We start from the raw sequence: 13,808 nt of genomic DNA, 5'->3' as shown, positions 1-13,808 counted from the left end.
AGTTTTATCTTGTTCTTGACACCATGTCTTGTTTTGAGGTGTTTCTACTGATGGCAAAAATTTGCTAGCTAGCTAATCATTAACTGTAACAAAGTATTTGAGAGACAAGTGCTCATTGTGCAAATGTATTTATGTTTTCAATAAACATCGGAGACTTAATGTAGTTTATGTTACCAGTCAAACCAACCCTGTCTGTTTTACCTCATAGTGGCACAAGTGGCGGTTTTGTTGCTAAACAACCAACCTGTCTATGGACAAGCTGGTAATGCATTTGGTTTGTTCTTGTTATTTATTAGTATGTCTCTCCTCCCCCCCCAGCTGCTGGCCTGTATTATTTGGCAGAACTAATAGAAGAATACACAGTTGCCACTAGTCGAATAATAAAGTACATGATACTGGTGAGTAGTGTCTCTTGACTGATATCAGTTCGAACACAATGCAAATGATTTCCTCTAGTAGCTCTTGTATTTAGAATGTCATGGAAACGGAGCTCTCTCACCACCCAATCTCTCTCCCTCCATTCCCTCATTTTAATAGGGACTAGGAGTTTTTCCTGGTCACCACTTTACCTGACCAGGAGAAACTCCAAATCCTAGTTATAGCCTATAAGGTCCTGAGTTTTTCAAGATCATGTGATCAGGGAAACCCCTGGCCCTTATGTCCTGTAAGCTTGACTCCCAGTCCAGATGTTTTGAAGTACTAGCAGCTAACCATTGCTCTGTGCGTGCATCCTCTCTAGTTCTCCACAGGCGTGCTGTCGGGGCTGTACCTGTTTGAAGGCTTCCCATGGCTGATGATGGGCTGTGGTCTCTTCACCAACCTGGTGTACTTTGGCCTCCTGCAGACCTTCCCTTACATACTGCTGAGCTCACCTAACTTCATCCTCTCCTGTGGTGAGCATCAGAGACCGGCAGCTGCAGAGGCAGAAACCAGTGTGTAGTGGGGATAGCTTCTCTATGTATAGACGTCTATGTACAATATGCTGGGACAGTAGTGTTTACCTGAATCTGATACATGTTCAGGAGTTTTAACATCTGTCTCTCGCTCTCGCTCTCTCTCTGCCTGTCTCTCTCTCTCTCTCACAGTATTGGTGGTGCTGAACCACTACATGGCCTTCCAGTACTTTGCAGCAGAGTATTACCCCTTCTCAGAGGTAAGCTTAGGTCACACACTCTAAGTTAAGCCTAATCTGTGTTGATCACTCCTGAGCTCCAATGAGCAAAGTAGTGCAGGGTACATATTAATTTATTCACTTAGCACATGACACAATGGAAGGGAGATAGCTTATACCTCACCAAGGGAAAGATGGTTGCTATGAAATAGAAAGTTCTGATTAGTTGATCGGCCAGTCAATCAAGAAACCAAGTTATTATACAAAAAGTCAATATAACACTACCTAGGACATGAAGTTAGGAGCTGACCAGGAAAAACTCTCAGCCCTAGTTGTTAGCTCTAAGGCCCAGAGTTTTACCTGGTTAGGAAGAAATCATGGTCTTGCCTTGTACCCATGTGTCTCCTCCCTCCTCACCCTCCATGTCTCCGCTCTCCTCACCCTCCATGTCTCCTCTCTCCTCACCTCTACCTCTTCTTCTATCCCTGAAGGTCCTTGCGTACTTCACCATCTGTCTGTGGATTATCCCCTTCTCGTTCTTCGTGTCACTCTCTGCTGGGGAGAACGTGCTTCCATCCACCATGCAGCAAGGAGGTGAGCTCTATGATACTGTTCACCTTATGGTTGGACCAACCAGGTTGTCGTAATCAATCAAATGTATTTATAAAGCCCTTTTTACATCAGTCGATGTCACAAAGTGCTATACAGAAACCAGCTCAAAACCCCAAACAGCAAGCAACGCACCTGTAGAAGCACGGTGGCTAGGAAAAACTACCTAGAAAGGCAGGAACCTAGGAAGAAACGTAGAGAGTAACCCGGCTCTGAGGGGTGACCAGTCCTCTTCTGGCTGTGCCGGGTGGAGACCAGCAGGGTCAGATGATAATAATCACAGTGGTTGTAAAGGGTGCAACAGGAGTAACCCCGATCATTCAGAGTTAGAAACAGCAGGTGGGGTGGAGAGAGAGTCGAAAACAGCAGGTCCCAGACAAGGTAGCATGTCCGGTGAACAGGTCAGGGTTTCATAGCCGCAGGCAGAACAGTTGAAACTGGAGCAGCAGCACGACCAGGTGGACTGGGGACAGCAAGGAGTCATCAGGCCAGGTAGTCCCAAGGCATGGTCCTAGGGCTCAGGTCCTCCGAGAGGAGAGAGAGAGAATTAGTGGGAGCCTACTTAAATTCTCACAGGACACCGGATAAGACCGGAGAAGTAGTACTACCAGATATAAGTACTCCAGACTGACCCTATCCCCCCGACACAAACTATTGGAGTATAATTACTGGAGGCTTAGACAGGAGGGATCGGCAGACACTGTGGCCCCGTCTGACTACCTCCGGACAGGGCCAACCAAGCAGGATATAACCCCACGCACTTTGCCAAAGCACAGCCCCCACACCACTAGAGAGAGACATTTTCAACCACAAACTTACTACCCAGAGACAAAGCCGAGTATAGCCCACGAAGATTTCCCCCACAGCATAAACCAGAGGGTGGCACCAACCCTGACAGGAAGATCACGTCAGAGACTCAAGTGACGCACCCCTCCTAGGGACTGCATGGAAGACCACCAGTAAGCCAGTGACTCAGCCCCCGTAATAGGGTTAGAGGCAGAGAATCCCAGTCGAGAGAGGGGAACTGGCCAGGCAGAGACAGCTAGGGTGGTTTGTCGCTCTACTGCTTTTCATTTCACCTTCACACCCCTGGGCCAGACTACACTCATAGGACCTACTGAAGAGATGAGTCTTCAATAAAGACTTAAAGGTCGAGACCGAGTCTGCGTCTCTGACATGGATAGGCAGACCATTCCATAAAAATGGAGCTCTATAGGAGAAAGCCCTGCCTCCAGCTGTTTTCTTAGAAATTCCAGGGACAATAAGGAGGCCTGCGTCTTGTGACAATAGCATATGTGTAGGTATGTACGTCAGGACCAAATCAGAAAGATAGCTAGGCGCAAGCCTATGTAATGCTTTGTAGGTTAGCAGTAAAACCTCCTTAGCCTTAACAGGAAGCCAGTGTAGTGAGGAGTAATCTGATAACATTTTTTGGTTTTAGTCAAGATACTAGAAGCTGTGTTTAGCACTAACTGAAGTTTATTTAGTGCTTTATCCGGGTAGCTGGAAGGTAGAGCATTGCAGTAGTCTAATCTAGAAGTGACAAAAGCATGGGTGAATGTTTCTGCATTTTTGGACAGAAAGTTTTAAGATTTTTGCAATGTTACATAGATTTTAAAAAGCTGTCCTTGAAACAGTCTTGATATGTTCGTCAAAAGAGAGATCAGGGTCTAGAGTAACGCCGAGGTCCTTTACAGTTTTCTTTGAGATGACTGTACAACCATCAAGATTAATTGTCAGATCCAACAGAAGATCCCTTTGTTTCTTGGGACCTAGAACTAGCATCTCTGTTTTGTCCAAGTTTAAAATAACAAAATGTGCCGCCATCTACTTCCTTATGTCTGAAACACAGGCTTCCAGGGAGGGCAATTTTGGGGCTTCAAAATTTTGAAGTTTTCACATGGCTTCACGCCATGTGCGACTGACGTGTTTTCCGTTTGCTCCCGTGGTATTCTTAAAGTTTATGTGAATTCTGCAGCAGAACCATATTTATTTTCAAATATTAATTTGGTGATCCCTTTCCGTAAAAAACAAGACTACTTTGCTTCCGAATGTCAGCATGTCGACCAAACATAAGGCCAAAAGCATGTCTTTGAGAAAACCCGGCCTACAAGACCCGCTCTCATCACCGCCCTCTCCTGAGTCTGAGGGCTCGGGGACGCACACTTTAACCAGGGGCGCGGCTTGGCCTGGCGGCGCTGAAATGAACATTCTCGAGGCCATCAAACTACTACGCTCTGAGATAGTTGAAATGAAAACACAGGTGGTTGCTACGATTGAGGCCAGAATACAGGAGGTTTCTGATACTTTAAAAGCAGATTTAACCATCCTGCGGAACGAGACTGTGCCAGCAATCACAATACTCAAAACATCAACTGCGTCACACACTACAACGATTGCGGCACTGGAGGCCTCCGCTACTAATGTCTCCGATTTAACTACATCCCTGGAGGCTGAAGTTAAACGCCTAGCTGCGGATTTGAAAAAGGTGAAGGAGAGCTGCGTGAGTCTAGAGGGATTCTCTCGCCGCAATAATCTGAGACTTGTATCGGTCCCAGAGTCCGCCGAAATGCATCGCGCCACGGATTTCGTTTCGGGGCTGCTGAAGGATGTTCTTGCCTTAGATGAAAAGCCCCTGATTGATCGAGCCCACCGGTCGCTGCGCCCAAAGCCCCGGGATGGGGAGAGGCCCCGTGACATAATTCTTCGAGTGCACTTTTTTCATGAGAAGATGGAGATCCTCCGACGAACCCGCAATACCACTCTGAGCTTTCAAGGACAGAGCTTTTCCATCTACCAGGACTACTCCCCCACTGTTTCCAGGCAGCGCGCAGCTTTCGGACAGGCCAAACGAGTACTTCGGGACCATCCAAGTGTGAAGTCTGGACTGCGATTCCCGGCCCATTTATGGATATCTCACGAGGGTAAAGACTACACATTTGAATCTCCGGATGAGGCTATGGCTCACATTCAATTTCACATCAAGAAGTCTTGAATATGCTCACAGTTCAGCAACTGTTGCTTGCGTACTGTGGATAGTAAGTAACCCACTTGTGGTACAATTATGCTTAGACATAACAGGCTAGTCTTGTATAGTTGAGGTGATCTAATGTTTTGATCGTCTAGTGTGCGTGCCTTATCTCGCTCACCTATTTAGTTTGTTTACACATTGTCTCCGTGACTCAAAATATTTTTGGTTATTTGTTTACTGCATCCGTTTGCATTGACCCAGTTAACAGTAAATGTCTCCCGAGGCTACATGGTTTTTGGGGCCTCACTTTAATTTTAAAAGTTTTGAGCCTCATTTATGCCCAGCAAACGTTCAACGTTGCGCACACGTAGTTTTTTGGTATTGGTTGTAAGCTGTCTCAGCTTCAACTAGACTACTATTATAATTACTATTATTTTTGATTGTCTTACTACGATTTCCTTACTTCAAATTAGATTTTTGGCTGAGAGCCTTTATACATTTTATTTATTTTCCCTCTCAATGCCTGTTATAAGACTGGGAATACAATTATATACATCTACAAGTGGTGCTTTTGTCATTCCGTTTGCACAAGGGATTCGCCTTTTTTTTTTAAATACATACAAATCTTTCTTTTTGCTGCTTGATCCACTAACAAAACGTGACTTTAAAGAGCGGGACTGTGGGTTTAGGTTTAAGACCGCACTCTCACAGACATACTGTGCGAAGAGAACATGTTCTATTTAGGCCTGTACCTCGTTTGGGGAGGTATTATCTGGGATGGGGGGGAGGGGGTGGGGGGGGGCAGGTTGAATTGTTCAGTTCTAATGTTGTCATTCTGTCTTTTTAGTTTTTTTATCTGTTTTTTTCTGTACTTTTTCCAAACATTTACCACCGTACATTATTACTCTGAGACAAGTTATTCTGGGGGTTTTGGGCGCTCATTGCTTCTCCATTCTATGCTCTAATGACAGGGTTGAATAACGGGAATGCCCAGAGGGCCGAAATAATACGATCAAGTACATTTCTTGGAATACCAAAGGGGTTAACAACCTGGTGGAGCGTAAGAGGGTGTTGACACACTTAAAGGGTTTGAATGCAAATATTGCATTTCTACAAGAGACTCACTTGAGGACTGGTGAGCATTTTAGGATGCGTAAGGACTGGGTTGGTCAAGTGTTCCACTCTAACTTTCATAGTAAATCAAGAGGTGCTGCTATTCTGGTTGATAAAGCTACTCCCTTTGTAGCTTCTGAGGTTATTGCTGATCCTAAGGGACGATACGTCATAGTAACCGGATGAACTGTTTTCTACCCCTCTTGTTTTGGCTAGTGTTTATGCTCCCAATTGGGATGACACAAGTTTAATTTCTTCCTTTCTGTCTGCTATTCCCAATTTAGATTCTCATTTGTTGATTTTAGGGGGGGGATTTCAACTGTAAAATGTCCCCAGTTCTTGACAAGTCCTCACAAACAAATACAGGCCCATCTAAATGTGCCCTACTTATTCAATCCTTTCTTCAGAAATATGCTATGTTTGAGGCCTGGCGTTTCCTACATCCTACAGATAGACAATATTCCTTTTATTCTCATGTTCATCAAACATACTCCCGGATTGATTACTTCTTTTTGGACAAAAAACTTCTGCCTAACCTTCGGCAGTGTACTTACGAGAGTATTGTTATCTCTGACCATTCACCATTAGTGCTTGAACTAGAGTTTCCCCAGCGACCTCCTATGTGTTATCAATGGCGTCTCAACCCCATTTTACTCTCAGATAAGGAGTTTGTCAATTTCATCTCTTCTGAAATCACCTTATTTCTAGAAACTAATTCAACACCAGGTATGTCCTGCTCTACCATATGGGAGTCTCTCAAAGCATACCTACGTGGCCAAATGATTTCTTATACAGCCAACCAAAACAGAGTTCGCTCCCAGCGACTTCGGGACCTGAGCGAGTCCATAGCCACACTGGATGAGAAGTATGCTACGGATCCTTCCTCTGATCTGCATAAAGAGCGCCAACTACTCCAATCTGAATTTGATGAGCTTTCTACCAGGCAAGCTGAACAGTTACTCTTGCGAGCTCGATACAAAGTCTATGAACAAGGCGACAAGGCCAGTAAACTCCTTGCGCATCAGATCCGTAAATCTGAGGCCTCACGTTTAATCCCACAAATAAGGACCCCGTCTGGTGCCACCACAGTTATACATAAAGAGATCAATGATCAATTTAAACAATTTTACTCTGCGCTATACACCTCTGAATCCCCTCAAGACCCCTTGCTGATTGACTCCTTCTTTAATGGCTTGAATATGCCTTCAATTGATACAGACTCCCATGACTATCTAGAAGAAGAATTTACGCTTGAGGAGATTGCAACAGCAGTGTCCGCAATGAAAAGTGGTAAATCACCGGGTCTGGACGGTTTTCCAACCAAATTTTACAGGACGTTTTCTGGTCTGCTTTGCCCATTCTTGTCTCGACTATTTGCAGAGTGCCTCAATACTTCAAAGCTACCGCCTAGTCTTTACCAGGCTTCAATTTCATTACTACTAAAGAAAAACAAAGACCCCCTGGAATGTGGATCCTATCGCCCAATCTCGCTTTTAAACTGTGATTACAAAATCCTAGCTAAGCTTTTAGCCATCCGTATGGAAGGCTTGCTGCACCAAGTAATACACTCTGACCAGACTGGCTTTGTGAGAAATAGGCATTTATTTTTCAATATTAGGCACCTTATGAATATACTGTACTCCCCAGCGTCGGAGGACCCGGAGGTGGTGGTCTCACTTGATGCCGAAAAAGTGTTTGACCGCATTGAGTGGGATTACCTAACAGCTGCCCTTTTTAGATTTGGCTTTGGCCCCAAATTCATTGCGTGGATAAAGATTCTTTATTTTTCCCCCATGGCTTCGGTACGACTAATAACTTGTCCTCTGACTATTTTCCCTTGCACCGCGGAACCAGACAGGGTTGCCCACTCTCCCCCTTGTTGTTTGCTTTGGCAATCGAGCCTCTCGCCATTGCACTACGCTCTAATGATGCCATTCAAGGCATAATCAGGGCGGGCTGGGAGCAGAAAGTCTCGCTATATGCTGACGACCTCCTTTTGTTTATCTCCAACCCTGTTACCTCATTGCCACGTGCCCTATCTGTTCTTAAAAAGTTTGGATCAATCTCAGGGTACAAGCTGAATCTAGGCAAGAGTGAGCTTTTTCCGGTTATCAAGGCTGCTTTAAAGTGCTCTTTTACAAGTTTTCAGTTTAGGATTGTCCGGGATCAATTCACTTACTTGGGAGTAAAAGTGACAAGGAAATATTCAAATTTGTTTCAGGAAAACTTTGTTGCTCTAGCAGACATTGTTTCAATCTTTTACTTTTTGGAATTCGCTACCCCTTTCTCTTATCGGAAGGATTAATGTCATTAAAATGAATGTGTTGCCCAAATTTTTATATTTATTTCAATGTTTACCCATTTTTATTCCAAAATCTTTTATTTCACTGGATCAAACATTCATGCATTTTATTTGGGATGGCAAGGTACCACGGATTGGTAGAAAACATTTACAGAAGCCTAGGTCATTGGGGGGTTTAGCTCTACCAAATTTTCAGACATACTACTGGGCTGGAAATTTCAGAGCCGTTCTGTACTGGCTGCAGACTGATCCTACTGGCCCTAGACCACTCTGGGTCCAGATGGAGTCTGAATCGTGTAAACCTGCAGCACTTTCCTCTGTGCTGTGCTCATCTCTCCCAGTGTCCCTAGGCAAAAGGTGTGTCAACCCAATTGTGAAGCAGTCTCTTAAAATTTGGAATCAGTTCCGTTTAGCCTTTAACCTCCGAGGCTTTTCTCTATCAGGCCCAATCAATCAGAACATTTTATTTCCTCCATCTTTGAATGATGGGGCTTTTGGCATTTGGCACTCACTAGGCCTCTCCTCGCTAGCCCAATTATTCTTTGCTGATACATTTGCCTCTTTTTCTCAGCTGCAGGAAAAGTTCAATCTCCCCCAATCCCACTTTTTCCGCTATCTCCAGACTAGAAACTTTGTCAGGGCTAACACACCTGGATTTCCCAATAGGCCTGCGAATACAGCTATAGAGAGCATCTTGGAGCTGAACAAGCTTCCTAGGGGCGCAATTTCAGATGTATATGCAATCATTCATGACTTACAGAACCCTTATTTGGTGCCTTTAAAGACTCGATGGGAAAAGGATTTGGGGAAGACGCCTGGGAATCTGTGCTGCACAGGGTGCACTCGTCCTCTTTTAGCACTAGACACAGCCTCATTCAATTCAAGGTGGTTCACCATATCCACTGGTCGGGGGCCAAACTTGGAAGAATATTCTCTGATTTTGATCCTACCTGTGTCAGATGTAAAGTGGAACCAGCCACACTGTTGCATATGTTTTGGGGCTGTCATAAACTGTCAGGTTTCTGGGAATTAATATTTAAATGTTTCTCTGATATATATGACACTGTTATAGATCCGTCTCCCCTTACAGCTCTTTTTGGAGTACTGCCCATGGGTACCCCCCTATCAAGAATCCAGTCGGACACTGTTGCTTATACAACTCTTTTAGCTAGACGGCTAATACTACAGAACTGGAAGATGGCAGCTCCCCCATCTTATAAATATTGGGTGAGGGATGTGTTGTACTCTCTGAAACTAGAAAAAATCTAATTCAATTCACGTGGGAACTGTTTAATGAGGCTTGGGCTCCATTCCGGTCTTACTTTAAACAGTCCATCCTCTGATGGCATTCCAATTAATACTAAAATAAGTCTGTGACTTAAGGGTTGGAGGAGCCTCTCTCTGTGTTTTTGCTGGGGGGGGCATTAAGGTCCATGTGCTTATTGATTGTGATCCGCAGATGCCTTGTTCATCTTGCTCGGGCAGAGACTGAAGTGTGAGCTTGTTTTTCCCAGTTATTTTTACACTTTGTTCACGCCTACATGAATAATCATTTATTTATTTTAATTTTAAAGCATTGTAAAAAATAAAAAATAAACTGTCCAGTGGATGGTCGGTCTGTGGCCATGACTGTCTGTGAGTGGTTGCATTTCTCCACCCTTATCCCTTGACTGTTTACAGGAACAATGGTGAGGTGTTTGCTCTGTCCCTGTACTATAGATTGCCCTTTAACCTCTGTAGCCTTCTGCCTGGTATGTTTAACTTGTCTAAAGTATGGTATCTTTAAAGCTATTTTTTTCTTTGTATTTCTTTTTTCTTTTTTCTAGTTGAGTATATTATTTATATTGCTTTGTCTTGTCTGTGTGTGTGTGTGTGTGTGTGTGTGTGTGTAAAACTTAATAAACAGAGTTAAAAAAATATATTTTAAAAAGCAGCACTAAGGTCTAGGAGCACGAGGACAGATGCAGAGCCTTGGTCATTAAAATGATGCAGAGCCTTGATGCCTTTAAAAGGTAATTTACCACTTTCGAGTGCAGTCTCAATGGTATAATGTGGTCTAATACCAGACTGAAACTTTTCATATACATTGTTTGTCTTCAGGAAGGCAGTGAGTTGCTACGCAACAGCATTTTCTAAAATCTTTAAGAGGAATGGGAGATTTGATATAGGCCGATTTTAGTTTTTTTGTGCATTTTCTGGGTCAAGGTTTGGCTTTTTCAAGAGAGGCTTCATTACTGCCACGTTTAGTGAGTTTGGTACACATCCGCTGGATAGGGAGCCATTTATGTTCAACATAGGAGGGCCAAGCACAGGAAGCAGCTCTTTCAGTAGTTTAGTTGGAATATGCTCCAGTATGCAGCTTGAAGGTTTAGAGGCCATGAGTATTTTCATGAATGTGTCAAGAGATATAGGATTAAAATAACTTGAGTCTCTCCCTTCATCCTAGGTCCTGGCAGTGTTGTACAGACTCAGGACAACTGAGCTTTGGAGGAATACACAGATTTAAAGAGAAGTCTGTAATTTGCTGTCTAATGATTATGATCTTTTCATCAAAGAAGTTCATGAAATTATCACTGCTGAAGTGAAAGCCATCCTCTCGGGGAATGCTGCTTTTTACTTAGCTTTGTGACAGTATCAAAAATACGTTTCGGATTGTTCTTATTCTCAATTAAGTTGGAAAAATAGGATGATCGAGCAGTAGTGAGGGCTCTTCGAGACTGTACGGTACTGTCTTTCCAAGCTAATCTGAAGACTTCTAGTTTGGTGTAGCGCCATTTCCGTTCAAATTTTCTCGAAGCTTGCTTCAGGGCTCGTGTATTTTCTGTATACTAGGGGTGCGACTGCATCTAGGGTATTACGCAAGGTTATATTAAGTTCCTCAGTTAGGTGGTTAACCAATTGTTGTACTCTGACATCCTTGGGTAGGTGGGGGGAGTCTGGAAGGGCATCTAGGAATCTTTTGGTTGTCCGAGAATTTATAGCACGGCTTTTGATGATCCTTGGTTGGGGTCTGAGCAGATTATTTGTTGCGATTGCGAACATAATAAAATGGTGGTCCGATACTCCAGGACTATGAGGAAAAACATTTAGATCTACAATATTTATTCCACGGGACAACACTAGGTCCAGAGTATGACACGGCAGTGAGTAGGTCCAGAGACATGTTGGACAACTCACTGAGTCGATGGCTCCGAAAGCCTTTTGGAGTGGGTCTGTACTTTTCCAGCAACAAAACGCACAGCAACACGTAAACAAGTCCACAAGTTGTGACAGGAAATTACGTCAGCACTCAATTGGGTTCACCTTATGGTTGGACCAACCAAGTCGTCTTAATTAAGGATTGGTGTCCCGCTAGTGGGACAACTTCCGTTGAAACTGGAGGGCGCGCAATTCAAATCAATAATCATAAATATTATGGATTTTAAACATTTAGGTACGTATAAAAGTGTCTTATATCGGTTGAAAGCTTAAATTCATGTTAATCTAACTGCACTTTCTGATTTACAGTAGCCATTACAGAGAAAACATGCCATGTGACTGTTTAAGGATGACGCCCCACATCAAAATATTTTTCCACCGGCACAGGTTTCATACATTCACATATAACGATTAAATATTCACTTACTTTTTGAAAATCTTCCTCTGATTTGTCTTCCAAAGGGTCCCAGCTATAACATGTAGTGTCGTTTTGTTAGATAAAATCCTTCTTTATATCCCAAAAAGTCAGTTTAGTTGGCGCCATTGATTTGAGTAATCCACTCATTCAACTTGCAGAGAAAGGAATCCAAAAATCTACCCCTAAATTTTGTTTCAACAAGTCAAAATCCGCTTCTATTTGCTGCTCAGATACCCTAAAATGTAATCAAACTAATATTTATTTCGGAAAGAAGTATGTTCAATAGGAAACCGATTTTAGCAGGTGCGTAATGTCTTCATGGCGCGCGCGAACATGAATTTCCAAAACTGTGTCCTTCTACTAAAAATGTTACAAGCCTGAAACCTTGAACATAGACTGACACCCCGTGGAAGCCTTAGGAATTGCACCCAGGGAGCTAATTTTCAGTATATCATTTCTAAGAGGATGGTGTCTCTCCATACAGTTGAAGTCGTAAGTTTACATACACTTAGGTTGGAGTCATTAAAACTTGTTTTTCAACCACTCCACAAATTTCTTGTTAACAAACTATAGTTTTGGCAAGTCAGTTAGGACATCTACTTTGCATGAAGCAAGTAATTTTTCCAACAATTGTTTACAGACAGATTATTTAACTTATAATTCACTGTATCACAATTCCAGTTGGTCAGAAGTTTACATACACCAAGTTGACTGTGCCTTTAAACAGCTTACACAATTTCAGAAAATGATGTCATGGCTTTAGAAGCTTCTGATAGGCTAATTGACATCATTTGAGTCAATTGGTGTACCTGTGGATGTATTTCAAGGCCTACCTTCAAACTCAGTGCCTCTTTGCGTGCCATAATGGGAAAATCAGCCAAGACCTCAGAGAAAAACTGTAGACCTCAAGTCTGGTTCATCCTTGGGAGCAATTTCCAAACGCCTGAAGGTACCGCGTTCATCTGTACAAACAATAGTACGCAAGTATAAACACCATGGGACCACGCAGCCGTCATACCGCTCAGGAAGGAGATGCGTTCTGTCTCCTAGAGATGAATGTACTTTTGTCTGAAAAGTGCAGATCAATCCCAGAACAACAGAAAAGGACCTTGTGAAGATGCTGGAGGAAACCGGTACAAAGTATCTATATCCACAGTAAAACGAGTCCTATATCGACATAACCTGAATGGCCGCTCAGCAAGGAAGAAGCCACATCTCCAAAACCGGCATAAAAAAGCCAGACTACGGTTTGCATCTGCACATAGGGACAAAGATTGTACTTTTTGGCGAAATGTCCTCTGGTCTTATGAAACAAAAATAGAACTGTTTGGCCATAATGACCATCGTTATGTTTGGAGGAAAAGAGGGATGCTTGCAAGCCGAAGAACTTCATCCCAACAGTGAAGCATGGGGATGGCAGCATCATGTTGTGGGGTGCTTTGCTGCAGGTGGAACTGGTGCATTTCACAAAACAGATGGCATCCTGAGGGAGGAAAATTATGTGGATATATTGAAGCAACATCTCAAGACATCAGTCAGGAAGTTAAAGCTTGGTCGCAAATGGAGTCTTCCAAATGGACAATGACCCCAAGCATACTTCCAAAGTTGTGGCAAAATGGCTTAAGGACAACAAAGTCAAGGTATTGGAGTGGCCATCACAAAGCCCTGACCTCAATTCCATAGAAAATCTGTGGGCAGAACTGAAAAAACATGTGCAAGCAAGGATGCCTACAAACCTGGCTCAGTTACACCAGCTCTTTCAGGAGGAATGGGCCAGAGTTCACCCAACTTATTGTGGGAAGCTTGTGGAAGGCTACCTGAAACGTTTGACCCAAGTTAAACAATTTAAAGGCAATGCTACCAAATACTAATTGAGTATATTTAAACTTCTGACCCACTGGGAATGTGATGAAAGAAATAAAAGCTGAAATAAATCATTCTCTCTACTATTATTCTGACATTTCACATTCTTAAAATAAAATGGTGATGCTAACTGACCTAAGACAGGGAATCTTTACTAGGATTTAATGTCAGGAATTGTGAAACGCTGAGTTTAAATGTGTTTGGCTAAGGTGTATATAAACCT

General features: G+C 43.1%; 1 protein-coding gene across 1 annotated transcript in view; it reads left to right on the top strand.

The window, feature by feature from the left end:
• LOC115137956 (protein TEX261) overlaps positions 1-13,808 on the top strand; it is a 36,957-nt gene that overhangs the window by 11,065 nt on the left and 12,084 nt on the right. Inside the window, exons 2-5 of the mRNA XM_029674296.2 lie at positions 319-398; positions 740-893; positions 1,086-1,153; positions 1,603-1,705. Coding sequence (XP_029530156.1) covers positions 319-398; positions 740-893; positions 1,086-1,153; positions 1,603-1,705 — 405 coding nt within the window. The remainder of the gene's footprint in view (positions 1-318; positions 399-739; positions 894-1,085; positions 1,154-1,602; positions 1,706-13,808) is intronic.

This window comes from Oncorhynchus nerka, linkage group LG12, assembly GCF_034236695.1.
Source record: "Oncorhynchus nerka isolate Pitt River linkage group LG12, Oner_Uvic_2.0, whole genome shotgun sequence".
Lineage (NCBI taxonomy): Eukaryota > Metazoa > Chordata > Actinopteri > Salmoniformes > Salmonidae > Oncorhynchus > Oncorhynchus nerka.
This window is presented reverse-complemented; position numbering and strand designations above follow the sequence as displayed.